General features: G+C 37.9%; 1 protein-coding gene across 1 annotated transcript in view; it reads right to left on the bottom strand.

The window, feature by feature from the left end:
- Window positions 1–27,015, bottom strand: part of znf804a (zinc finger protein 804A) — a 56,989-nt gene extending 29,974 nt beyond the window's left edge. Inside the window, exon 1 of the mRNA XM_059499810.1 lies at window positions 26,350–27,015. Within this exon, the coding sequence (XP_059355793.1) occupies window positions 26,350–26,460 (111 nt within the window). The 5' untranslated portion in view covers window positions 26,461–27,015. The remainder of the gene's footprint in view (window positions 1–26,349) is intronic.
- Window positions 27,016–27,332: the final 317 nt, after the last annotated feature.

The following is a 27,332-nucleotide window of genomic DNA, read 5'->3' as shown; positions in this document are numbered from 1 at the left end:
AGGATAATGTGCAACGATAATTAATAAAGTGCATAAGTATTACATTACAGCAGCCAAAATTCACGTTAGTAACAGCATGTGCTCCTCTAGTCCATTTCCCGTGCCAGGTAATGTAGATAATCTACAATCAAATCTCAATGAAGGGCCACGCTAACCTTTGAAAGAAATCAACCAGACGTGAATTATTCTGATTGTCAAATGAATCAATTAGCCAAGCTGGGAGCCTCATTTTCCTCTCTGCAGCTTTCACGGCCAACTTGAGAATGAACACGTGTGTCAGCACTTTAAGAAGAACCCCCTTCAAACCGACAAAGCCTGTGTATTCTCCTTTTACTATAACTGATTGCAAGCTATCTGCCTTTGTTTGCAAGTGAGAGACAATTAAACAAGTGGGTGCTTTTCTTTTCGCACACTGTGATGGAAATTGTAGAAGATGGAATAATTCTCGGTAGTTAATAAAATGAGTGTCATACACTGAAACAATGGTTACAGGAGGACCCACTGTCATTCACAGTTGGGATTCAGAAAGAAATTTTGTGCTCCTATTCATTCTTTTAATCCTCGCTGTCTCCATCTCTTGGGGAAGCGTTTGCTTTATCAAAACCAGGCTTAAGACAAGCAACCATGGAAACAGAAAAAGAACCCTGTCTTTCCACACAAGACCTGCGTTCACGTAAAGCGGCAAAGTGAGCGTTTGGAGTGGTATTTTTGAACTCTGTGTAGATGTGATCAGAGATGTGATAATGTGTCTTTTGTGTCGTCTCTCATCTAAAGTTTGCTTGAGCTCCATGTCCCAACCCTCAGCTACGCCAACATAATGCACCGCCAAGATTTGCAACTGGAAAACAGATGAGCTTAGATAATTGCTAGTGAAAATAATTCTCTTAAAATTAGATTTGATTTTGGAAAGAAATCACGCGCTAAAGGTTAAACTCTTTATTGTAAACTCCCTCATAAATAGTGATTGTGATCTTAGATTTTGTGTTTTGTGGATGCAGTAAGATATCAGAAATATTTTCACTGTAAATCCTCCCTTTTCCAGTCTTTAAAAAATTCATTCATCTAAAAAAAGTTCACTAACTCTCTCGTCTGAACAGTTTGTTGCAACGAAACTTCTACAAACCTGAAATCCTAAAATCTACCTCAGTTAACTTCTGTATGTGTGCAAGCAATTAAAATAACATAATTGCAAACTAAGATATAAAATACAGATTTTCCAGCATAATTTACATTAACATTTTACTTAAAGCCTTTACGCATAATGCATAATAAAAGTAGTTTTGATGCATTAATTATGCCTTGTAATGCAGCTTATAATGCATTGTACAATCTCATGAATAATTGTAACCACAGTTAATACATTATAACACACCAATTTATTGTTACACAATCCATTGTAAATTCGCTTATAATTATTTACGACAAGATATAATGTATTACAGTGCACATGAATAATTATAATGCATCATATCCTTTAATATCCCTTTATAATGCATTATACATAAAGGCTTTAAGTAAAGTGTTACGAGACTATCTAATCATCTTTAAAAGAAGAAGTTCAACTGTGAAGTGAAACTGCATGATATTTTAGAGAATATATATATATATATATATATATATATATATATATATATATATATATGTGTGTGTGTGTGTGTGTGTGTGTTCAGAGAATATATTGTGAATTATTCTTTTTTTCTACACATCACTAAATGTTGTTAGATTGAAGCTCAAGACAACTTATGTTCTCTGCTATATTCCCTAAAAACTTATATTATTATGATATCAATTACAATATAATTTTCTGCATAATTAACATAATTTGGCTTCACAATTAAATGTTGCTTTAAAGATATTTTACTGGAAAACAAGAAAACTGAGTGCAGAATAGTAAACAAAGAGGAAAAAAATCTCTGCTATAAGGAATCTTCAAAATATGCTCTGATGAAAATAAATTTAAAGGTCCACTGGATAATTTATTCATCCTGAGGCATGCTGAAAAATTATTTATTATTGGGAAGCCATCACTGGAAATTAGTTAAAATTCTAACATATAAGCAACTTCACAAGCAGAACTAATGTGCGTGAACAACATTCTCCATGACACCCTGGTCCTTAGCAACAACAGAATCGCTCCAGATGTTCGAAGATGTTCACTCCAGGACTGAGTGATGATTATGAGCGCTCACAGCCTAGTTCACATACACAAAGCGCCCAGGCTCCCCTCGTTCAGCTCTCTCTTATCAAGTTAATGAAATAGCACTGCTAGGGAGAATTAGATTAAAGTTGCAGACTTTTAATCACAGAGGAATCTGAGATTTTTTGGGGGATGGGGGGTGGATGATACAGAGGTCTCAGTGATACACGAACAACAACACAAATAAACGACGACTGATAAGTCCCAAGGACAACGGGAGTCAGGTGTCAGGAGCTATAAACATTGCGGCCCAGGCGCTAGCTGCGCACAGTCTGTTGTTTGGGATCCTGTCGTGGGTTATTAGCAGCAGTGGGGGCAATGTTCACTGGGAGAGTCCACGATCAGGCAGCTGCGCACAGGCGGTCAGGGAAAGAAGATGAAGCATCTGGGCCGGAGGTCTCTAAGGACATGGGGTACATCTGTACATCACTGATATCACATGCTGCTCTACTGACAACATCCGTCCATCTGAGCAACCACAATCGCAGCACATGTAAAAAGGCTTTACTCTGATATATAAGAGTAATGATTTTTGGACTTTAGTATGATGGATACTTTGATCTGAGTGCCACTGATGTCCATGCAATTGTGTTTGATACTTCACAATCTACACCAAATCTATTCACAATCTACATCTATTGTGAAAAATAAAAAATACTTTAAAAAAATACTTAAAAATATTAATACAAATCAGTGGGTTCAATGGGGTTGTTGGACCTCACTGACCTTCAGAAAACTGTCAAATATTATCTTAAATGTGATTTCAAAATAATAATAGTTATACTAAATAACTAAATAAAAAAGCTCCAGGTTTGCTGTGCTTGTTTGCAGGGCTACACAATTAAGCGAATATTGTGACTATATATCAACATGACTATAAAATAATAATGCTGTGTTATTCTTAGATTTATTATTCAATAAAACTGAACATTTAAAAAAAAATACATTAACATTTACAGTACCTTAATTTTACAATTTTCAAACTTTTAGACATAAAAAAAAACAATGGATCATTTAGCATTTTCATGCAAAAACCCAAAACTCTACTTCACTCTGAAAAACGCAACATATATATGTATCTTATTAAAGCCTTTGCAATTCAACAGTCGCACTTAGCCATATCAATTAATAAATCGTGGAGCTTAAAGATTTTCTTCTAAATATTATTTTGCATTTTGCAGAATAAAGAAACTCAAAGTGGCTTGGAAGAACATGAGAGTGAGTAAATGTTAATAGACTTATTGGGTGAACTATCCCTTTAAGTCATAAGACGGATACATATGTTGAGGTTATGTGACAGTGCAATAGCAGCCTTTAAGCCCAAACAGAGTTAAGGCACACAACTGACTGTGAAATGTCTAAAAGGCTATGGTTTTGCACATAAAAGTGTTGGCCCCTTTTGACTGCATCGGTTTCAGTCCTCGGTTCATTTTGAAATGTCAACTCTGTTTTGACTGCCACAATCACAGGAACTGATACAGGCATCTCTGCTGTTCCAATGGGAAATAAAAGGTGAAAGCTCTCAAAATCTCCTTTTAATATGACCTTTACTGACCTCAGAAATGGGTTAAGATGGGAGTGCAGGTGATGAACAGTTTTAGAGGGTTTAGGAGAATGAAACTCAATTTCATATGGCTTTGAGAAGCTGTAAGAATTGTTAGTGGATTTATAGGAAACACCACCACAGTTTCAAGAGAACAGCTTATGCATAGCAATATAGTCACAAAAATAAAGCACAATGGCAGGTGTATACATGACAGCTGTTCTAAAAGTTTTTTATTTTTATTTTTTTATGATGGTTCTATCAAATCAGACACACTTTTATAGACTCGCTGTCATGCAGTCTTAAGCCAAGTTCATTTTACAGCAGTCGACATTGCTTCTTGTCATATCTGTACAGGAACACTTTTGTACTTCACAAAAGATAAAAGCCATCGATTCTTGTGATTTATCTCTGGAGCAGATGTTTCCTGCTGTTAATGTTAAACTAAATTCACCTGCAGTGAGGAAGAAATTGTACCTGATGTTTGAAATAAAAGACATGGCTTGTGTAATTTCACGCATATCAAGTCTTTACCTGATGAACTCTCATTGTACTTCTCATTCTTAATACTGAAGTGTACAATTTCTTTTTATTTTTTGTCAAAAGGCAATAATTCACCCAAAAACTTTTTGTCATCATTTACTCACCCTCATATCATTCCAAACCTACATGAATTTCTCTCTTTTGCAGAACACAAAAGAAGATATTTAGAAAATCGTATTTTTTTTTTTCTTTTTTTTCTGTTCATACTTTGACGGGAGGAGCACAAGACAGACACAGTGGGCGTGGCGTCAGGCCTCGGAGAGGCTTTTATTAACAGAAATCAAATAAAACAGGGGATAAAATTGGCCAAAGGGGAAGAGTGTCCGTGTGGTTCGTGTGGGTCGGGCAGTGTTCATGGAGGAAGGGTCCAGGTAAGGGGTGGAGTCCGGTGGCCGCTCGCGCTCCCCTCTTCGGTCCGGGACGCGAGGGGCGGCGGCGACTTAGGACGGGGTGCCGGTGACAATCAGGGAGGAGGCAGCTGACTCGTCACAATACAATGAGAGCTCAACCAATGACATGAAGTTGGGGGCGGGACCAACTATTTTTGCAAGTTCACTGCAAGTGACAAGAAAGCCATCAATGAAAATGTGCTTCTCTATCAGTGCATGTGGAAAAACTGGCATTGGAAACTGGAGAGACGTTCGTTCCACTTCACGCTGGGCATCATGACAATGAATTTATTCACATGATGTACACAGTCTGATGGAGTGAAAAGGTACAGTATGTAAGCAACTAATTATTCATCTGTTGCTTAAACGAGGGTCTTGACTGATCTGACAGCAAATGTGAAACAGCATGTTCAGATTTAGAATCAAATGATATTCAACGTGAATTTCTCACTGGCCATCTCAAGAACATGAGAATAAATTCAGAGTGATGGTTGTAAACTGGGCTTTCCATTTCAGTCAGGGAGTGCTTGCTTTCAAACCACCAACTACATACAAATTCTTTCTCGGTTAATGCTTAAATATTAATAGGGCACTGCATGGAAAAGATGCTAGCGCTAGAGAATGAATCTAGTTTATAGTTCCATTTTCCTTACACGAAGCCAAACTGATCAAATAAGTTTTTTTTTTTTTTTGCAGCAACTTTGAAATAGAGTCTGCGATCTGGAGTTGAAAAATTAACCAATGGCAGTGCTGCAAACCCAGAGAAAACAGAACCATGGGCCAGATCTGAAAGGTCAGTGTAATTGCAGTTTTTCAGACTATTCATTGAGGTACACACAGCGATAGACGGCTTTGTTGGTGTTGTTGCTGTCAACAGTTTTGATAGTATTTCTGAACAAAGATTTTGTTTTGTGGGGGAGTTGTTGTTACAGTATGCAGTGAGTTATAGAAGTGGTTTTGAGATCTAAGCGCACAGGAATTCCCCATCTACTCCCCTGAGTCCTGTGCTATAGGGGCTAGAAAAGCAGCATTCTCTCTTAATCTGATCTCATTTTGCTTTATGGATTTTTTTTCTTATCCTCTCTGATGCTTACATCAGTGAGCGCTGCTGCTCTTGTGTGAGCTGAGGCCATATCATGATTGGGTTTTTACAAGGCGCTCCAAGCCATTTGAATCTGGCTTGTAATAGGTTTTTTTATGACCATCCTCTCCTTCTCTCTGTCAAATTTGTGTGTGTGTGTGTGTGTGTGTGTGTTTATAGCTTATCTAATTATGTTTCAGGTCTGGGCCTGGAACAATATTATATCATAGCCCCCCTCACCAATACTTAACATTTTGCTAAGGCCACATTGCGTAATAAAGCAGTGGTGAGATCAAGACATCTAAAATGCAAACTGTCAATCTGCAGGACGTACTAATTAAAAAGCCATCAGGGGGCCACAGTCAATCTACATCATGTCACAATTCATAAATCGGCATATTATTTTTATGTTGAAAACATGTATCTTTTATAGGAAGGTTGAGATGCCCCCCCCACCGCTTTCTTTCTATGACGATAAATCTAATACAAAGGAAGCATCTCCATTTGTCAAGCAGAGAATTCATTTCAGTTCATTTGTGTGTTACAATGAGTGAACCTGGATATGTTTTTAATGTTTTGTTAAGTGGTTGCAGTCGTTATCAGGAGAGCATGCAGAAGGCAATGGCGAAAATATGTTTTCTCCAGTACTCAGTTCCTTATCTATCACTTGTCAATGGCTCGCTACACGTAAGAAATGATACACTCAAATACAAATTGTAGAAGCAAGCTAAAATGGCAAATGTATTTTTATCTCAGATTTGCTTTTGTCAGTGTTGTGTACGTGGTACATTATTTTCAGACATGACAGCATTAACCTTTAAGGGCCACTTATTGGACATTTTGTTTTCGAACTGCCATATATACAACAAAACAAGCTAATCAAATGTTGCCTGATTCATATTTATCTGTGTCAAACTAAAATTGCGCACACTTTAGCGCCACTCACTGGACATTTCACTTTGTAAGTATTGCAAAACATCCAAGAAGCAATTTTACCACAGGTTTTGTCATAAAATGTTTGTTTACATTTCAATTTCACTTGTAAATCAGCAAATACTCTACTACAAACCTGAAGTCTAATATATCAAATACATAGGCCTAACATCCTTTTGTCAAGTCACAAGTTGGATGTCTGTAACCCCTCCCAGGGGATCATTACAGTTTAAAGTCATTTGTATGTAATCTAGAATCTCTCGTATCTGCTGTACAATGAAGGTGAGCAAACCTCTCGTCACTGGGTTTCAAGATATAATGGTGTCAGATGACTTAAGTAGATGGTGGAGCACTGGGATTTGATTGTGCTTCTGTGCCACTGCTGTAATGATGATCTAAAATGAAGGTTAAAAGTTGCTGTCAGGCACAACATGAAGGATGGCACAAGAATATGATAAAAGACACCAATGTTCAATAGATAATTGTGTTTACTTACAATTATAAGAATAACAGATTAGAAATTCTTAAGAATACAAATTTTGTCTAAAATTTTCTACTATAGGCTATTTATGATTTCCAAGTAACTTTAACTAAAAGAGGGATAGACTTGTTAATAAATATAGAAAAAGTGTGATCGCAGGAGTGTATATCTGCTACATTACAAGGAGTGTAACTTATCAAATTTATCAGAATTTAGATCCAGAATATTTATATTGAAATAGGCTGTTTCAAGATACACGCTGGATTTTTTTTCTTCTTATAAAAGGTTTACACATAAAGTGATCGCCTTCAGCAGTGACTATTCTAAGTAATGTCAGCATATGTGTGTGTACATATTCCTTGTCTTTTGCTGCTGACAATACAATACAATCTTCAATAAAGACAGATGGTTTTTGCCTGCAGTCTATGTAGTTAGAGGCAAACAGGGCCATGCTAACTAGAAAATCTAACACGGACAACATAAAAAAGAATACTGAGCGCACCTTTACTTTGGATTGTCTGTTTACTTGTGTAATATTCTTATAAGATTATCCTTAGATTGTGCGGGTGGGTTAGCGTGATTTGGTTGTTCCTCTTAGCTTGTTTCCACGCTGACTGATAATGACTTCTTGTCTCCATCCCTGAGCGTCTGCATTCCTCTCTCTCAATCCCTCTACACTCCAACTCTGCTCATCTGGAACCATATTCTCTCCCATCTACACCCCCCGCCCCAATTAAGGGTCTCTGTAACAGACCCTCTGGAGGACGAGATGTGAAAGCATGACTAGCCACACCCGAAAAACAGAGATGCACACACACATATGCAAACTGCCCTGCGTAGCAACCCACACGGTCATGCAACAGATATTCCTATGCGGAAAAAAAGGAAAACACTCCATTATAAGCCTCAAACAGCATGAAGCACATTCACATGAGTGAGAAAAGATTAAATGCTGGAGGACTGAGAACTAAAAATATACTAATGCCTTTGTAACTAACCTACTCTGCTCCGTTGCAAGTCAGCAGGGACCGCATTACAAGCGCCGTCATTCTATAAAGGATAGCAATCAAAAGAACTCTGAATGCGAGGTTGCCATAGCAGAGAGAGGGAGTGTATTTCTGTCTTGTGATGTGGCAGAGAGGATCAAAATGAATACTTCAGCTCTGGCATATTTAATATGGTCATAGTCGCTCTGCCTCTATATGGAGATGCACTACAAAGATCCAGCAATGTATGGGTGTAACAGAATCTGAGCTGCAGATAAAGAGATAGCTGATTGAAAGGGAGAGGAGAGAGTGATTGTTGTTGGCCCAGATAGCAGCAAAACAACAGAGAAAATTGGATAAAAGGGAGTTTTGGTAGGGTTACCGTATCTAATCTGTCCAGGACTGCTAGTGTGTGACGATGGCGTGGGATGTTCCCCAAAGCCCTTTCTGTGAGATAGAGGCACTCTAATTCACTGTGCTGTGAACTCTCCACAGCTTGCTCGACAAGAATGTGCGACATTTGAAGAGAGAGTGAGAATCTGAAGGGAAAAAAAGAGCGAAGGGAATGGCACTCTACTAATTGGAAGTTTACTCTGTACTGCAGTAGCACTGTTCAGATTGCATCATGGAGTGCATTTAAATGTAATAAAAATCAGCTCATTCTAAAAAAAAAAAAAAAAAAAACTATGGAAGTAAAAAATGTTTTGACTGATTCTGGATCATACAAGTAGAACTGCATGATTTTGGTTTAATTTAAAAAGCAATTTAGTATAAAATTGTGGCACTTGTTTATAAGGCTGTACAATTAAAAAGAAAAAGATTACCAATATGACTATAAAACACCACCACCACTACTAAATTATTAGTATTACTCCACCTAAATTAACAAAATAAGAATAAAACAAAACTTAAAATGTCTGAAAATGTAAATATTTATCAATATGACAATAATAATAAAAAAATTGTAATACTTACAGTACATGATAATAATAATGAATATTTTATATATTTTAAACTATAATAAATGTATGATAGTAAATGATAATTCATTATTTAACACTTCACTGTAAAATCAAAAAAAAAAAAAAAAAATATATATATATATATATATATATATATATCACAAACATTTTTAGACAAAATACGGTACATACCTCATTCACAGAATGAACATTTCAAGGACATTTTGTGACATGTTGAATCATGAAATGCAATGCACAAAAAACATTTCTTAAGGGTAAATTGCATTTTGTAGTTCACAAAACAACTTTAGTTAAATTCTGAATGAAACATAGATTGAACAACTGCTTAATATGCAAACATTTTCAATCTTTTTTTTTTTGTACATAATGAATGAAAGAATCCTGCATTTTTTCAATAAATTCTGGATGTAATGTCAGATTATACATTCAGTCCACAAAATTTGTAAGATCACTTTAGGCAGATCAAATATACTGTTTGTAGATTCTTTTAGTGCAATTAATTTTTTTAACGTTGAGCTGCTCATATGCTTACCACCACACAGTGAGGCATGCTGAGACGCAGCTGAAATGAGATGATAAAGCACCACGACTGGGCCACACGCTGAGGGTGTCTCCTGCCTTCTGGAGCTGCACCGTACCACCCAGTGTGGTTGAGCCTATAGAAATCTGTCATCCCTCCGCTGAGCTGACAGAGGTTCACATTTCAACATGAACAACGTTCCTCATTTATAAAGTAATGAGAAATTAATAAGTAAATGAATAGATGTGCCTTGATGTAGCAAGAAAGTCAGTCTTGACCATCGGATACGTTAGACCTGACAGAAAGCCAACCACTAGTGAAGATGAACAATGGAGCAAAGGTCAAACAAGGTGATTTTTAATGGAAAAGCAGCCAGCAGGGAGACAATATGCCAATCTGGTGCTAGTTGTGACAAAATTAATTCCCATCACAAAAGAAATCAATACTCATTGTAGCCTCCTTCCTCTTACACAGCCATTTGTCTTTTGAACAGAACCCTGTCACTTCTTCTGGCTGTCTGCAAATTATTCACACTTATTCAGTGGATCTTAAATTCCCAAGGTGCCTGCACAGGCTTCTAGCTCCTACGAGTCCAGTTTAATCAGTAAATTGTGTATTTTTTGCTCTATAGTACCAGATAGCAGAAGAGGGGCCTGTATTGTACCCAGGAGAATCTATCAACGGGAGAAGGATTGCTTTCCCCCCTCACGTATGAGGAAGTATATAATACACACTATTTAGATACAGGACAGTGGATGTGAAATGAAAGGAGTGAACTGATAGGTTGCAGACTCCACGCTGGATCTTGGGAAACCTATTTCTCTTCCATATCAGACCTTCAGCTGACACTAGCTGAACAACAGCTGCAGATATTGCACTCTGCATTTTATTTCACTACATGTCTGATCGAGGGGTTGGCAGCAAACAAGAAGCCCGCCAAGAGGTGTAATTTCTGTCTCCCTGTGGATGTCTGCATGAAAATAACCTCAAAAGTGTGTGATATAGCACTCTTGTATACAAATATTTAATTGGTAATGAAAAATTATAATTCTGTCTTCATTTACTCACCCTCATGTTGTTCCAAACCCATATGGTTTTCTTTTGTGGAGAAATTGTGAATAATGTACTGGTTGCTCTTAACAGTAACAATTAATGGGCTGTATCTTTACAAAAAGATAGAAAAACACCATAAAAGTAGCATTAAGCTTCTGCAGATGATTTGAGTGCTATTTGAAGGCTGACATTAAAGCTATTATTTTGTGATAATCTTTCACTCTAGTGGTTATTCCACAGCTGTGACAGGAACATTCAGTCAGTGAGTTATCACTGAGTCAGTTAATTAACCATTCAGACTGGTTTTATCAATTAACTGAAAAGATCTGACTCAAAAGAATGATTACTGGGTAATGTGTCTCATGAAGTAAAAGAAGAGCTCAGATAGTTGTCCAGATTTCAGTCGAAAATGACTTAAATTACTTACATAAAGCAGTTTGGCTTCAGAAGTCTTGTCTGCGTGAAATTAGATGCATCTTTTAGATCTTATAATGGTCGATACATTTGTGCCCATAATTTTAAATCAATTGATGCCACAAGATGTCAATTTCTAATATATATATAAGATTTAGAACAACTTGAGATTGAGTACATGATTACAGAATTTTTAATTTTCATTTGAAAGAAAACTACACCTTAAAATCTATTGGTATAATGATTTTGCACTGTTCTCCACTTAGGATTCACTGCTCTTGCTATTGAGTGGCCTTCTTAATCAGTCATCAGGCAAGTGTCTTTCCCTCTTAAATGAGAGCACAAATGCCACCAATTTCTGCAGAGAAAAATAACTGCAGTTGCAAATGTCACAAGACCCAAAATCAACAGTAATAAACGCTTTGATCAATAATAGATCACGCTGTCAGGTACAAACACGTTCTGCATTAATTAGCTGCACACGAAGCAGAGGCTGAGCCAGGTTTATGTGGTACACCCCTGGATGTGAAAAAAAAATACAATAGGCCTGATCCAATGGAAATGAGGGCTTTGATTAGCCAATGACATAGAGAGGAGAAAGACAATTAAGTTGGAGGCCACTATGGTGGATATCTGTCTGGGATCAGCAGCGTGAGAGAATTGTCACTGAACTGCTGATGTGCACAGGGTGTGATTGTATCATGAAAAAGCAGGAGAAAGATTGACAGAGAAGCAATGTGATGGCAAACAGATGATTTGATACAGGTAAAGGACAGATAAGTTAATTATGTGTCGTTTAATCCCATATTCAACAACGTAACCCTATAGTGCAGCTAATCTTTCCTCCCTATAAGGCATAAATATAATTCACAGGATACATGAAATGATCATTAAGATGTATATTAATTATAACTTTTTGTTTCATTAATGAACATGCACTTTAATGATAATTTAGATTGGGGTCAGACAAGGACAGTAAAACCTGTAATCACTAACATTATGGTAACAATTGTGCCCATGAGAAAAACAGCTCAGTAAACATACTAAATCATGGCTTAGTGAAAAATCTAAAAAGAGACAGGCTTATATTAAATCCCCAGCAAGAAAAATAAATATTTGCATATGCGTGTATGTAACTCCATGTTGCTGCAGGAGGACCGTCGCTGTCACTAAGGATAAAAGCATCTGCTGAATGACAGTTTGCCATTTAATTTCTTACTAAATCTGGCCATGACACATTGCCTATATGTAATCACATACATAAATGCAGATGGAACATGGTAAAACGGGGGCACATACAGTATGTAAACAAATAGCATTAAAGGAATATGTCTGATTCAAAGCAAGTTGAGCTCAGCTCAGCTACATGGCATCTGTGGCAACATTTAAGAAAAGAAAATATATTTTATTTTAATTGATAAGACAATAATTCATGTCTCGTTTAAAAAAAGAAAAAGCATAAATTGAGGTTAGAGTGAGGCTCTTAAGATGGAAGTGAAAGGATTTAAAAACAGAAGCTTATAATTTAAAAAAGAACTAACATTAATTCATCTGTTAAATCTTGTATACTATTTGAGTCATAAAACTGTTGTTTTAGAAGTTATATTGTCATGGCAACAAGGAAAGTTTGTAAAATGGAACATAACTTCACAAATAAAAGGTTAGTAATTTTAAGTGTGGCTATACTACTGAAACAGTGAGTAATATGTAGTATTTAGATTGGGCTCTTTCACTTTTATTGTAAGTGCCTCATTAAAACCCAGATGTTTGCTTTATTCAAAGAAAATTAGGGACAAGTCAAAATAAATGTGGGGTAATCAACATTATTCCCTATACATTACATTACATTCCTGTAATACTTAATACTCTCTCTCTCTCTCTCTCTCTCTCTCTCTCTCTCTCTCTCTCTCTCTCTCTCTCTGTATTTATATATATTTATACATATATGCATACACACAATTCATCAGATGCATCACATATGTTATGCATATCAGGATTATGATTATGGATAACCTTTTTTTTTTTTTTTCTTATCCAATTTAAAATTTCAATTGTTATTTTTCAATTCAGGAGCATAGAGTCTCATAATATCACAACCTGTTCAACAGCCCCCTTTATTACCCCAGCTCTATTTTTATGTGTGTGGGTTTTAAGTCAGTTCGTAGCCTCAATGCCTCTGTTTATTACTACTGCTCTTCAAAGATGGATTGCATTAGCGACGAGCGCACTCAGCCCGATACAATAACCAAGTGCTACCTGGACAGGCGCCAGAACAGTTCTAGCATTAGCTCCACATCACATATGTCAGAGTCAGTGCGTGATCGGCTCTCTGAGGCTGTGATTGGGGCAATTCAGAGCGGCAAATCAAATCAGCTTTAACAGGGGACGGCTGTAAGTGCTAGAGAAACACTGACCACACATTAATTATTAAACACAGAGATATCAGGCTTATAAATGTACACTGCAGATACACCTCCACGGTAGCGAGGAGATGCTATCTGAACCTCACAAATAGGGCCCTTAAGTGCCCCTGAACCTGAGATAAATTTGGGCAATCGAAGAGCTTGTACACACCGCAAGATTGCACGTCTCCATTAAACTACAGCAACTTGTGCTCAGGTTATTTTGAGGCAACAATCGAGGCTGGATAGTGAGAAATGTGAGGGCGAACATTGCCCCGCTTTGCGGTGACAGCTGTAGTCATTGTGCCTTTTAAAGCAAGACCACGGGAGCAGAGTGTTCAGGCAAATGCGCCAATATTTACAAAAGCATTGTGAAAGCACAATGGCCGACACAATGCCTCTGGACCGCAATGAAGAGGTGAAAATCCCTTCAAAGCTTCCAAGTCAATAATTGTTTGCTTAATAATATAGATAAAACAATGTTTTGTTTCCTTTTGTTTGCAAAAACCACCCTTTAGTCTCTCCGGGGTCCATTGTTGACTAGTGCAGAGCAGGGAATCATGCTTCTGGCAGCGAAGTAGAATCCCAATACATGTTCCCTCTGTCATGCATTTCAAAAAGAAGCTTAATTAGTCTTCCAGCTTTTAAGACGCTCTGGCTAATGAATTTCATTAAACAAGAAAGTGGCCTGATATGTGGGCACTACTCTGGCAGATGAGAGGAGGGGAGTGGGTGGAAAGGGAGGCTAGCTGTGTGGGTAGTCGGACAAAGATACAGCCTCCAGCAAAGACTTTATAAAATACACAAGGATGCCCTGCAAAGCTACTCATTATGTAGACAATGACAGCCATCATACTGCTGGGAACGTATGTCCTCCTGCATCCCATCAGGATTGTTTTAATGAAGTGGGTTTGGAATCGTAGGAGAACTGTGAGGTAAGTCTTTGGGGTCGCAGAAATGCATCTACTTTCTGAGCTCTCTGCTGATACTGCGAGAACATGAGCCAACTCCTGGCACCTGCCCAGGCCCTGAGCTGAACCCGACCCTTCCCCTGGGTCCTAGCCCGCTCCCTCCCCTCTGTAATTTTAGTCTTTTGAGCAGAGCCACTACACAGATAAACACTGCAGCAAGGAAACTCAAACAATGTAGTGAATGTATCCCAACACATCTCGAGGTGCTCTGCACTTTCAAACCCAGCACTGCGGTGAAGCACTGAATTTATGAGCGGGATACTGAGAGTTGATGGAATCAAGAGTGCATTTTAAATCACAGTTTTGAATATTATGAAAGGGAAAGATCACCCAAATATGTAAATTCTGTCATCATATGCTCATTCTCACATTGACTTACTTTCTTCCGTGAAACTATAAAAGAATATATTATGAACAACTGTTTTTGCCCATACAGCAAAACTCAGTGGGTCTCTAAAGTTTGCAGCTCAGAAAAAGGACATAAAGGTAGAGTGAATTTAATCCATATGACTCGACTGATATATTAAAAGCCTTCTGAAGCAGCATCCTCAATTTGTGTCATGAACAGAAATGTAATCCCCTCAAATCAAATAAAAACATTGATCATTCCCATGTTTAATTTAGTCTGTTTATTCAAGTGCTGATCAATGTTTTGAAATTAAATAAAGACCTTAATTCAATCTGTTTATCATACACCCTCAAAAAAATGTCACCCTTAAAGTGAAGCTTTATTTACCAATACCCCAACTATATTATTCCTAAAAGGCTCAAAGTAATTCCTTGATGTTTCATTTTTTAACCCTTATGTACTAATATGCACAGTTTAAGAGGTAGATGAGGTACATAGTTGTCCCTTTACAGTTACAGTACGCCTAAAGGTATAATTTTTTGAAAAAAAAAAATCTGGCAGTATACAAAGTAAATACACCAATACCAAGTTTTACTGGCAATATACCAATTATACTTCAGGGGACTTCAAGTAGAATGGATCGATTTTATGCTACCTTTATGTCCTTTTTGGAGCTTGGATGTTTGGCCCCTTTGACTTTTGTTAAATGGGCAAAAAACAGTGGAGAAATTCTTTCAAATATCTTCTTTTGTATTCCAGAGAATAAAGCAAATAATATGAGGCAGAGTAAATGATGAACTATCTTATTAAAGCAAACTCAAGGTGGTCTGCTCTTGAAAACCCAGCGCTGTGGTGAAGCAGTCAATTCATGAGCTGGATATTGAGAGTTTCAGGACCTAAAAATGCATTTTAAATCAGTTCTGAATATGTATTAAGGTGAAAGAGGCTGTATGTATTGAAACGGGGTCAAATTCACCATTCATCCAGAATAGAAAAGGAAATGGGAAATTATAAGGGAGATAATGTTTTCACACAGTTGGAAACATTCTAATAAAGAGGATAAGTGTATGAAATGACATTTACGCTCTCAACCGCAGCGCCACACACACAGAAACCCTGCACGCAGAAATCGAAACACACAAACACAGGTACGCACACACACACAGAACCTGCTCCATAAAGCTGTCTCTTTGAGCTCTGCTGCTTTAATTTACACAGCCAGTACCAACTCTATCTCTCTTCACGCTGACCATGCACATTCCCCGGGATCCTTCCACTGCCATTACCGCTGCTGTTGTTTCAAGCAGAGATTAAATAAGAGGCCAGAGGAAGATAAATTCGGAGAATCTGCTAGGCTGTCAGACCAAAAAAAATCAATGCTTTTTCTATGGGAGAATTCTAATGAAGGTACGGAGGTACTAGCCATACAAATCACCAGCAGGTTTAGATATATTTGAAGCTCTATGTGATCTTCAGAACCCTTTGTGTAAAGCTAAAGAAAGAACTAATTAAGGGTGCTATGTAAAATAAAGAAGCCTCTCGCACTAATACGTCAAACAGACACTTTTAAGGCATCTGTTTGCACTATTTGCATTAGGTGAATAACATATGTCAACAGAAGATGCTGGATTAATGGTCAGAGCTGGAAAATGTGAGGTTTTGTTGTTGTCATCAGTCTCTTCTGGCACGGTGAGCATCTCACTCACAAATACAGCTCCTCAATCTTATTTCCCGACTCTCAGATAGATCTATCTTCAGATTTAAAGCCCCGCTCGGGTATCGGAATAGAGAGTCAGGGCAATATTGATTATTGGGCTGGTGTTGACGGCATTTTCTACAATAAAAATGCTTGAGTAGAAAGTTTAGAGTAAGAATTGGTGATGTCATTAGAAAGGAGAGATTACAGGGGTCATTCAGAGGTTGCTTTGGGGACTGTCCTAGAACATCACCAGAGAGAGAGGGATTATGGGATGGCATGCACACAGACATATACCCCACACCACACCCCAGCCCTTCAGTCAGCCTCAGAGGCTAAAAGAGATTACTTCAGTGTCCCAAATCAGAGAGATCTTTCAGCTGTGCCTGATGTAATGTGTGCCTCTGTGGTGTGAAATATGCACATATTAAAACTTGATCTTTCAGACGTCTCTCAGCATGATAAAAAAGGCCTGTACACAATGACAGCTATTCTGTTCAACCAGATTTCAAATGCTTTGGAGTTTATGGTTGAAACCTTGTCACAGCGCTCTCTTATTTGGCACTGTGTGTACATTTGTTTGTTAAACTTTCATCTCACCAGCATGCACACCACAAGACAAGCGGACTCGCACTAGAGCACAGGGGCAGAATGCCGTGAAATTGCTGTGATCGTGTGCACGTGCAGTATATGAAGTGAAACACCATAGGCTTTAAACGCTTGACAGGCAACGATAAAGTTTGTATCCTACTGTACATTCGCAAGTCAACCTGTTTTCTGATCTGAACCGAACCTCAACAAGGATCGCGTTGTTATCTGCTTAGGTGTTTATTAAGGCTTTGAAACAGGGATTTAAATGTCAATAATCGCCATGGCTACCGCATGAAAGGCTGGTGGTTTCCTCTTCTTTGAAGTCCAGATCATAGCTTCTGCAGAATGAGAAGACGTGGTTATTGGGAAGAGATCTAAAATGATCTAACCATAAGTAGGATTCAAACATTACTAAATATTGTACAAAACGTTCAAAAAATTGGGTTCTGTAAGATATTTTTATACCCTTTAATACTAATTGTAATCAACAACAAGCTTGCATTAAATTGATCAAAAGTGTCATTAAAGATGCATATTTTTACAAAACATTGCTATTTAAATTAAATGCTGTTCTTTTAAACTTTCTATTCATTTTCTTTTTTTCTTTAGCATATTATAATTATTTCTGAAGTAATGGCTGTTGAAAATTCAGCTTTGCCATCACAAGAATAAACTACATTTGAAATTATATTAAAATAAAAAAGTTTTATTTTACATTATTACATTTACTGTTTTACTGCTGTATTATTTTACTGTATTTTACAGCTTTTAAAAGTTTTGGGTTGGTAAAAACATTTTTGGGGAGATGGTGTTGAAAGCGGTCTCTAATGCTCATCAGAAACCGCTTTCAACAACATTTCCCCAAAAAAATGTTTTACCAACCCCAAAATATTTTGAAAGGTGGTGAAAGGAGTGCAAAAAGAGAAAAATGTTTTTCAACAAAAGCACAAATAAATTTTCCAATAAATAATAATAATAATAATGATGATGATAATGATTGAGACAGAAATTTGTTCCGTTTGGGTTACAACAATAGTCTATAAAGACAGAAGTGTGGATTATTGAATGTGATATAATGTATAACTGTATAAACTGAACACAGTCTTATGATTACTGTGGTATAATTTATTTCAGATTTATCATCCTTAAAAAGCAAATTGTAGTTGTGGACATTTTACGTGTCTGTCAGACAGCTGCTTCCTGTCTAAGTGGGTGGTTCTTGGCCAGTATAATTGGCTAAAATTGCAAAGTGGCCCAGACTTTATTGTAAGAAATCTGGCTCTACAAACATAATCATTTCTCACGACCTGTCTTTCATTCAAGCAAAAAAATAAAAAATAAAACTACAATGTATATGAGTTCCCTCCCATCTTAATGATCCATAATCATGTACAAGATCAAAGCTATACAATTTGCTTATATGATTAGTAACCTACATCTTTTGTTTTTATTCAAATTTAAATCCTAGACATTTTATATACAAAAAAGAGATACATGTAAAGCAATTTAAAAATGAATTATCATCTAGTAATTTCACCAGTGATTTCAATCCCTTTTTGAACAGGTACAGTTTACCAACACTATCTGAGGCTTATTGAAAATAACACTGCTAAAACTGCCCTTTTTTCTCTCTCTGATGTCTCATCATCTTTAAGCACACAGTAGATCACCGTCAATTAGCTGACATTCTGATCATTAGAAACTGCTCACATGCAGAGCGCAGTCTCCCAGTAAACAATGGCCAGAGATTTTAAATGTGTTTGGAACACAAACACATTGACATGCACAAATACACACAAGAGAAATGACAAAACAAGGCACAGACACAAGTACAAAACCAGGTTCACACACACACACACACACATTACAGTTCAATATTCAGCATCTATATCAAACAGGAAAATGATTCGAAATTGTAGCCAGCAAAACATAATGAGCATTTTGTAGTGAATGTTTATGGTGATTAGGTAGTTCTGATGGATCTATTTCCTACAGTTATTTTGTACAATTAAACATAAATCAGTCTGATATGAAGCTCAAGTGGCAGTGGCTGACCCTGACTCCACTTTCCGGATCTAAATGATTGCAGATTAAGAGGCGGTTGGCAGAAGACAGCATAGCCACTGCCGCCCCATCCTGACTCCATTTTGCCCAGAGACAAAGGTGACGACACTTGAATAATTAACAACCACAAATAGAGACTTTAAGCCGCTCTCTCTCTCTGGAGTAGAGGAAGAAAACATAACGTGGTAAGACAAGGATGGCACTCTTAGAATACCTGCGTTTTGTATTCAAGTTTCAGTATAATTTTAAAATAATTTGTAGGTTTTATACAAGGATACTAATATATAGCACCCTTTTGCTTACAATGATGCATACTACACTTTATCAGAAAAACTGCGCCATTATTGAGAAAAATAAAATAAAAATGTACTCTAAGTTTAAGGTGATGTTTTATTCACTCAAATTTACAACAACAGCACACCATGCTACTTGCTGGCAATGAACGTGCTATAAATGTGTCCCTGCTATATTTTACAGTAAATTATAACTACAATCACTCTGGTATCGCTGGGACATTTATGATTCGGCAGCACAAACTGGACCCGATCAGATTTTCTGTCAATCTCAGATAGTCTGTACTGGATAACATCTAGTTGCTGGATTTTACCGCAGTTTGAGCATGTCGCTGAATCATTGAGTTTTGAGATTGTTTGGTTCATCTGTGGCATTATCTGCTGCAGACACTTTGCTATACGTGCTTATTTATTATTGTGGTGTCTTCAAATTCAGATATACCTCCTCCGATACATCACACCCCTTGTACACTCTTTCTCTCTAATTGTCTTTTTTTCATGAGCTTGAGTGTGATTTATCTAGCAGGGTGATCCCTGTTTACACATACACTACCTGTAATGGCAATCCGAGCAATTTTCCAGGTAAAACATTTACACTGTTATAAAAGTTTTCATTTTCAAAAGAATTATGTTGTTTTGAACTTGCTATTCATTAAAGAATCACAAAAGTATCATACTCTCCACAAAAATGTTATTATTATATATATTTTTTTTTTACTGTGTTTTTAAATAAATAAATTTAGTCTTTAACAATCTTACCGATTTCACTTTTCTAAATGGTATAATATACTTGGATAGATACTGATTCATTTAAACTTTACACCCTTTCATTTATCAATTTATTTATAAAATTAATTCCGATGGAACTAAAAGTAATTTGCAATTATATTGCTAAATTTAATTATCATCAAAGCTCAGTCTAAACTCAAGGTTCAAAACATGAAGTACATTTGGAACTTTATAATGTTACAGTACAACATTAACAACATCATGTCACACATCAAGTACAGGCACAATCGTTCAGACTTCTCTTAAAAAATCACCCAGAATTAAACATTAAATATCAAAGTTGGTAATGGAAGAAAATTGTGTAAAACTTTTAGTATTTCATTTAGTCATTTATATTTACAGGTCGACAATAAAATCTAATTAAATTAACTTATAATTTCCATGAATTATTGGTAGCTATTAGTACATGAATATCATACGTTTTAGTGTCTCTCCAAGTGTACTGTATGTGCGCTAGAAGCACACTCTAAGTACGAATACTAATGAATAGTAACAAGATCAGGTTGGATTTAGAAAGAAAGAGAAAAAAGTGTTACAAGGTAGAGTGAGAGGAAGCGAGAAAAAGAGAGAATGAAAGAGCAGCATGAGAGCAGAGCAGCATGAGAGCAGAGCAGAAGTTAATTGACTTGAGTTAAAGACAAAAGGTCTAGTATTCAGCACTCTAATAATATCATTGTTTGCTGAAGTACCTGAATACTAGACAGATAAAGGGAGAGATGGAGAGAGGTAGGAGGTTCAGTGAACACCTACACACTTAACTCAGAGCTCATCAGAAATACTGTGGTCACCTTGAGGACTCCTCACAGCCCCTCTCTGCACCTCTTTCCCTGCATCTCCATCTCTCCTCAATCGCAAACATGGCCCATCGGTGGTTGTCTCCCTGCGATCAGCTCCGGTAAAGCGGGAGGTGGGCAGCAGTGAAGCTGAGGGTCTGCTGCTGTGTTGCTCAGTGTTTACAAGCTTGCTTGGTCCGCTGCAGATTTTATTAAATTTTTTCTTCGAAAAGGAGGAAAAGAAGCGCTTCACTTCTATCAAGCATCAAATCAAGTGAGACGAGGCAGATGGGATGCTCTGCATTATAATATCACTCAAAGGAATGGGGAACATTAAAAGGCTCTCAGCACTCATATTGCGGTGAGTGGCTATAAGCAACGATGGGGACTCGTTCAATTACTGGCACAACCACAGGGCTCTCTTTCCAGCGCTGCACCTATACCTTCCCATACCTACTGCATTCAATGTGCTGCATATTTCATTTATATTACATAGCATAAACACACAAGCATATAGAGCGTTAAATGGACAGTTCACATAAACATCAAATGGTCATCATTTACTCACCCTTATGTCTTTCCAAACCTGTATGCTGTTATTATTATTTTTATTATGCTCACTAAGACAACATTTATTTGATCAAAAAACAGTAAAAACAGCAATTTTGTGAAATATTATTACCACTTAAAATAACTATTTTCTATTTTATTATATTTTAAAATGTCACACAGTCCTTCAGAAATCATTCTAATATGATGACAGTGATACTAATAAATATTTTTGCGGAATGTTTTTACCCTATAACTTTACCCTAAGATGGTCCTCACTTTAAAATGTCTTTATATGGAAAACCGCTATATAAATATTCTTCAAAAATTTTGTGATCCACTGAAAAATAACAATATACTGTATAGTTTGGATCAACATACAGGTGAGTACAGTAAATAATGAACACTTCTGGGTGAACTATTCCTTTAGGAGTCATATGCTTTCAGGGTCAGAGTGGATATGTCACAGGCAATGGTATAGCAGTATCCGTCCCTTAGGAGACAGGAACGCTGGAAGGAAGCCTCTCTATATGCTGCCCTTCAGTTGTACAAGGCTAGAGCTCAGGGCTGGCAGGGTATTTTTACTCCACTGCTTACGAGTACAAAACCCTCCTGACGCGTACAAAAATGCCTGGCAAAGTTCAAGCGATTATATAGAAGGCGAGCGCTTCGGAGCAAGAGATTGGTCTCACCGTGTTAGCCGCTTATTCTGCATTGAAACAGCAGGTAAATTATAGATCCTTGTGGCCGGTGACTTAAATATTTATGAGGGTAAGACAACAACAATGGGTTGACAGCATAGGATCGCCGTGAACGTTTCATCTCTGAACATCAGGTGAAACGAATACAGGAAGGAGAAAGGGTAAAGCTGCCATGCTACTGTGTAATTGTGCTATTATACCTCAGCAGCAAGCCTACAGTGAAACCCAGCTGTGCCTTTGTGCCTTCTAAGTACACAGTTTATTCAATGGGGTATTTTCTGTGAATCAGTGTGAAAATGGGTTCACCGTCAGTAGAAAACATGGGATTAGCACTTTTATAAGGGCCCCTGGAATCTGCGGCGTGCCTCTTTTGTGCAGAGAGGAGGAGAACAACACAACCAGGGCAAGAGATTTGATTTGTCACAGTGAATACCTCCAAAACACACACACAAACACACTCACAAAAGAAACAAACACCGTTTCTGCGGGGTTCAGAGAGAATGATTCCATTGTTATAAAGTTAACAGCACTGTGAAATGAAATTGATGCAGCACTAGCAGGCAAAACGCCACGTTCAGGGTATTTAAATGAACCTGGCATTTATGAGTAACAGAAGGCCATGAATGGAGTGAATTTTAATCAGCCTAGTGCGAGCGTGCCACACATTTGTCTCGGGCGTGTGTAAAGTTAACTACATCTGTCTGCATTCGGCAGTGATGACAAGCCTTGGGTTCTCCCCGTCTGTAAATAATGCATGCTGCACGGTGTGATATCTAAATGCTTGTTTCTCCCTCACACCTGGATGGAGCCATGTGGTAAAATGCGGCGAAAGGTTGTAGAGGCTAATCGTCTGAGCCACTATATTAATTACCCTGCAGCAGAGCTTGTGCATGGCGGCCTGGTCACTGCTAGAGCTGGATTTCTGCTGTAATTCTCAATTAGGAAGCAACTCGGAGCGCGTCTGCACACACATACGCATTCTGTTCCCAAATGCAAATTGTCGGGCCAGCTTTCCCAGCAGGGAAAGACAAAGGGTAAGAAGAACATAATAACATTTTGCCCTTTTTCAATCCCTCTCCTCCTCTGTTTTAGTCTCTTTCTCTCTCGCTTTCTGCTATTAAGCTAGTCTGCTGCTGCCTCGTCTCTTGCACACAGGCAATGATGATTAGGGCTTCACAGACTTCTGTGCTTTGAATGGTGGCATGAAGAAAGAGCATGATACACAAGACAAATAGGAATATCAGAGCGACAATGGCAGTTTAATTCTATGCATATCACGTTAGCAACATCCAATCTACACAATCGCCCAGAACCCCTGTGCAATCAGCACAAGAGCTGATTATAACACCTGTTCACGCTGCCACGCATCTGCCAATAGAGGCACTGTGGCCATACATACTGTATAGTTATTCAGCATAAGGATCCTTTCCCAGAGCACAATAGTGTCTGAAAGAGGCATCACTGAGTGGAAATGGATGCTCACAGCACACAGCTCAGTGGGGAGATGGGCTGACTTAGCGACTGTGAGGAAATCAATACCAGCGTTGAAATAACCCCGTTGATATGCATATTCATTCAAACTAATGCAAGGGGCAAAATTCCACTCAGGTGCTGGTGTTCACTCTGTGTCTGACTTTATAAAAGTCCACTGATATGGCACCACTCCAATCAGGTACTTATTCAGTTTAATACAAAGGTTGATGTTTTTACTGCCTTATCACACCTGGACTAAACAGAACATAACAAAAAAACAACAACGAAGAAAAAACTAAACTAAACAAAACAGAGCAAGGCAAAGCAAAGAAAAAAAAAAAAGAAAAAAAAAGAAAAGCAACAAATCTAGCAAAGCAATTCAATGGTATAGGCTTCATATTGTAGGCGTCTTTATAACACTTAAAATAAACATAATAAAATAATAAATTTTTATATATTATTTTTTTTAATGAAAACTTAATACAATGATTTAAGAAATTACATACCGTATACAATATGTTATTTATTTGCTACTCTAATATGACAAATGACAAAAAGAAACCTAATATATAATGTTGTTATTAATAGTAATAATAACAATAATAATAATATGACAAAAGTGAGTGTCATTTAATTTTGTAATTGTTATCCAAACGGTGTTAAACATTCTGTTTCAAGAACTGTTCCAATTTCTTCTCCACAAATGTCACAAGTTAAACATGCTAAGCATCAAAGTCACTGTTATAGGCCATTCAATACGCGAGATACTTGACTTGTTTTCATTTTTCTCTCAACTTTATCAATAGGTTGACTCTTTCGCTTGAACCAAGCCATTTGATGTACAGAGAAAGCCATCTGATGTACAGAGAAAGCCGGGAGAGCAATTTCCTCTAATTACAAAGATGGACTTTACTGAGTGGTTCTGTATTTTCACAGTAGAAAAGTCCATGATATCATAAGAGTGACTAAGGGAGCACTCACACTCTCAGTTATATCGTTATTATCCTTCTTCCTCTCCTTTCCTCTGCGTCTGAGCCACATAGAACAAATGTTCTACAGCACAAAGCTTTTCTTCTGGACTAAAATATCACTGCACCAGGAAAAGGAGCCAGATGGCACTGCACCAGCGCTGGGATAAGCACAGCTTTCTTAGTCTGCCTTTCATACCCATACATCTGAGTGTGTGTGTGTGTGCAGGAGTATATGAGATTTACAGCTGCTCTATACAGCGGCGGGAGTAATGAACAAAATTTACTGTTACAGATCGTCGGCAGTGATGCACACAATGCTCTGCCATAATTTTACATTAACTAACACCAGATTCTCCCTGCAACAGAGTGGGAGATGTGTCGGATCTGATACTTGCATTGAGATCGAGCCGACAACGGCCACCAAAACCTCATTCTACTTTTAGTCCGTGCTCAAGAAACAATCTGTTGCTGCATTCACAGTTACGCCACCCAAACGTTCCCTCGGTATAAGCCTTTCAGCTGGAGGCGGGAGGCAGATGAGCAGCATTGGCGCTTGATCCCAAGCCAAGAGCTTCAATATTTCATCTCCAATCATTTTTGATTCTTTTGAAAGGAGGAGGCTGCTGTTAAGAAATCTCTGTTCCCCCAACTGACAGAGATGACACGGGCAGGCTTGAGAAGAGAGCAGTGAAAGAGAGTATGAAATTCCACTTCCACATTTAAAAGCTTTGAAAGATGCTTCCTTTGAGGAGCCGAGTGCTTTAATTAAATTACACTGTACGGCTGCATCATTCATCTCATTACTTTGTATTTATAATCCTGCTTAACTTGCCAACAAATTGAAAAACAATCTTCAAACTGCTCTTAAGAGTAATTATGAAACATAATATTTTTCTAACGCTGATTTTGTTTTTAAATTCCTCTTTGCACTGCCCTAGACATGCCGGGTTTACAGAAGAGTTTTTGAGTAAATAGAGGCAGTTTAGTGGGAGCAAACACAGGAGGATTATTTAGACGGCAAGACCAGAAAAGTACGGTTAGACTAAATTGAGATTAAAATGATCCCTATCCATCTGTTAGAAATGTAGTTATGGTCACGGACAAGAGCCGAACACACTTTCTCCATATGCAACTTCCTCATAAACAGGAAGTACTGAGGATGCAGTCATTTTGCAACACTTTTCCAGAAGGATTACTGCTTGGCCAGCTTCACATTAGTGATCCTCTTACACTGCGATTACTGGGGAATCCTTAAAATCTTTACAATTACAATTGTATCTATCTGAACTGAAAAAAAGTGGTCACGTCTAAAATAGCTGGTCTTATTCAATTCAAAAATATTATTTAACATCACTGAATCAACCTAAATTATTTTTTTTATTTAAATCTCATTCTAATCAGGTAGACAGTTGCATGTTAACACTTTTTGCAGTGTGTATATACAGATTTGTTTTACTATAGTAATCACAGTATTCATTATTTATACTTATCTGTAGTAAAGTGTTACCACAGTACTGAAAAGTTTCCAGAGGCAACATTACAGATGCAAACACTTGCTAAGCACATAATCAAACACACATTGGTAAGGGTGACAGGGTAGTTACCAAGTTTTTGTTGCCGTTCTTGCAGAGGGGACCTCGGAAAACTCCCTTGATGTTTCGAAAGTGTCCATTGCTGAGGTGTGTGGAGCTGATGACAATGTAGTAACACGCCATGGGGAACCTGAAGCTTCCATGCACAGAGTCCAGCCAAGAGAGAGAAAAACAAGTCCACCCAACAAGCCTTTTCTTTTGTTTCTCTGTTTCAGATGAAAGGCACAAGCTCACTTTCCCTCAGTCAGGAATGGAGTGAGCATGTTCCTTCATCCTCTTGGATCCTCAAACATCGGTCATTTCTCATTACTCAGTCTGTTACAGTCACTTTGTGGGCTTTTTCTGACGTGCCTCTGCTTCTTATAGTAGCCTCAAGCAATGCGTTACCCTGCTCTCTCCTCTTCCGTGCAAAGGCAAAGAGAGTAATGCGGAGCTGCTCTTTCCTCTTCCTCAGTCTCGGCTCTCTGCGCTGGGCTGAAGTGTGTCTGGGCTGAGTCTCTTGCACGTTGCGCAAGTGATACGCACTAGTGAGAGAGCTCCGCTGGGTCTGGAAATGGAAAACATGGTGTTATAGCGTGCCGTGCGTTGCCGGTCCAGTGAACGGGGCCAATGGCGAACAAGCCCCTGGTCTGATGGTGAGGACTGGGATGAGAATTGCATCTGTCACATGCTTCTCTTCCAGATCCACTGAGTCAGCCTCTACTCTCTCTAGCCAACCAGGATTCAGCATCTTTTTCCTCTCACACACCCCCTCTCTCTCCCTCATTAGTCCTCTCTCTCTCTTTCGCTCGTGAGCGCGTTCTTTCTCGGGAAGGAGCTGAGGCAGCAGTCAGGAGCAGGTAAAGGCAGGCTGAGGCGCTGAGAGAGACGACTCGGTATGTGTTACATGCCCTATCATCCATCTTTTATCAGGTTAATGTGTTCGAGAGTTGCCATAAAAAGATTTATATGTTATACGGACACAGATACATGCAAATCAAAAGTCTCAGCTGGTG

The sequence above is a fragment of the Carassius carassius genome, chromosome 19 (assembly GCF_963082965.1).
Source record: "Carassius carassius chromosome 19, fCarCar2.1, whole genome shotgun sequence".
Lineage (NCBI taxonomy): Eukaryota > Metazoa > Chordata > Actinopteri > Cypriniformes > Cyprinidae > Carassius > Carassius carassius.
This window is presented reverse-complemented; position numbering and strand designations above follow the sequence as displayed.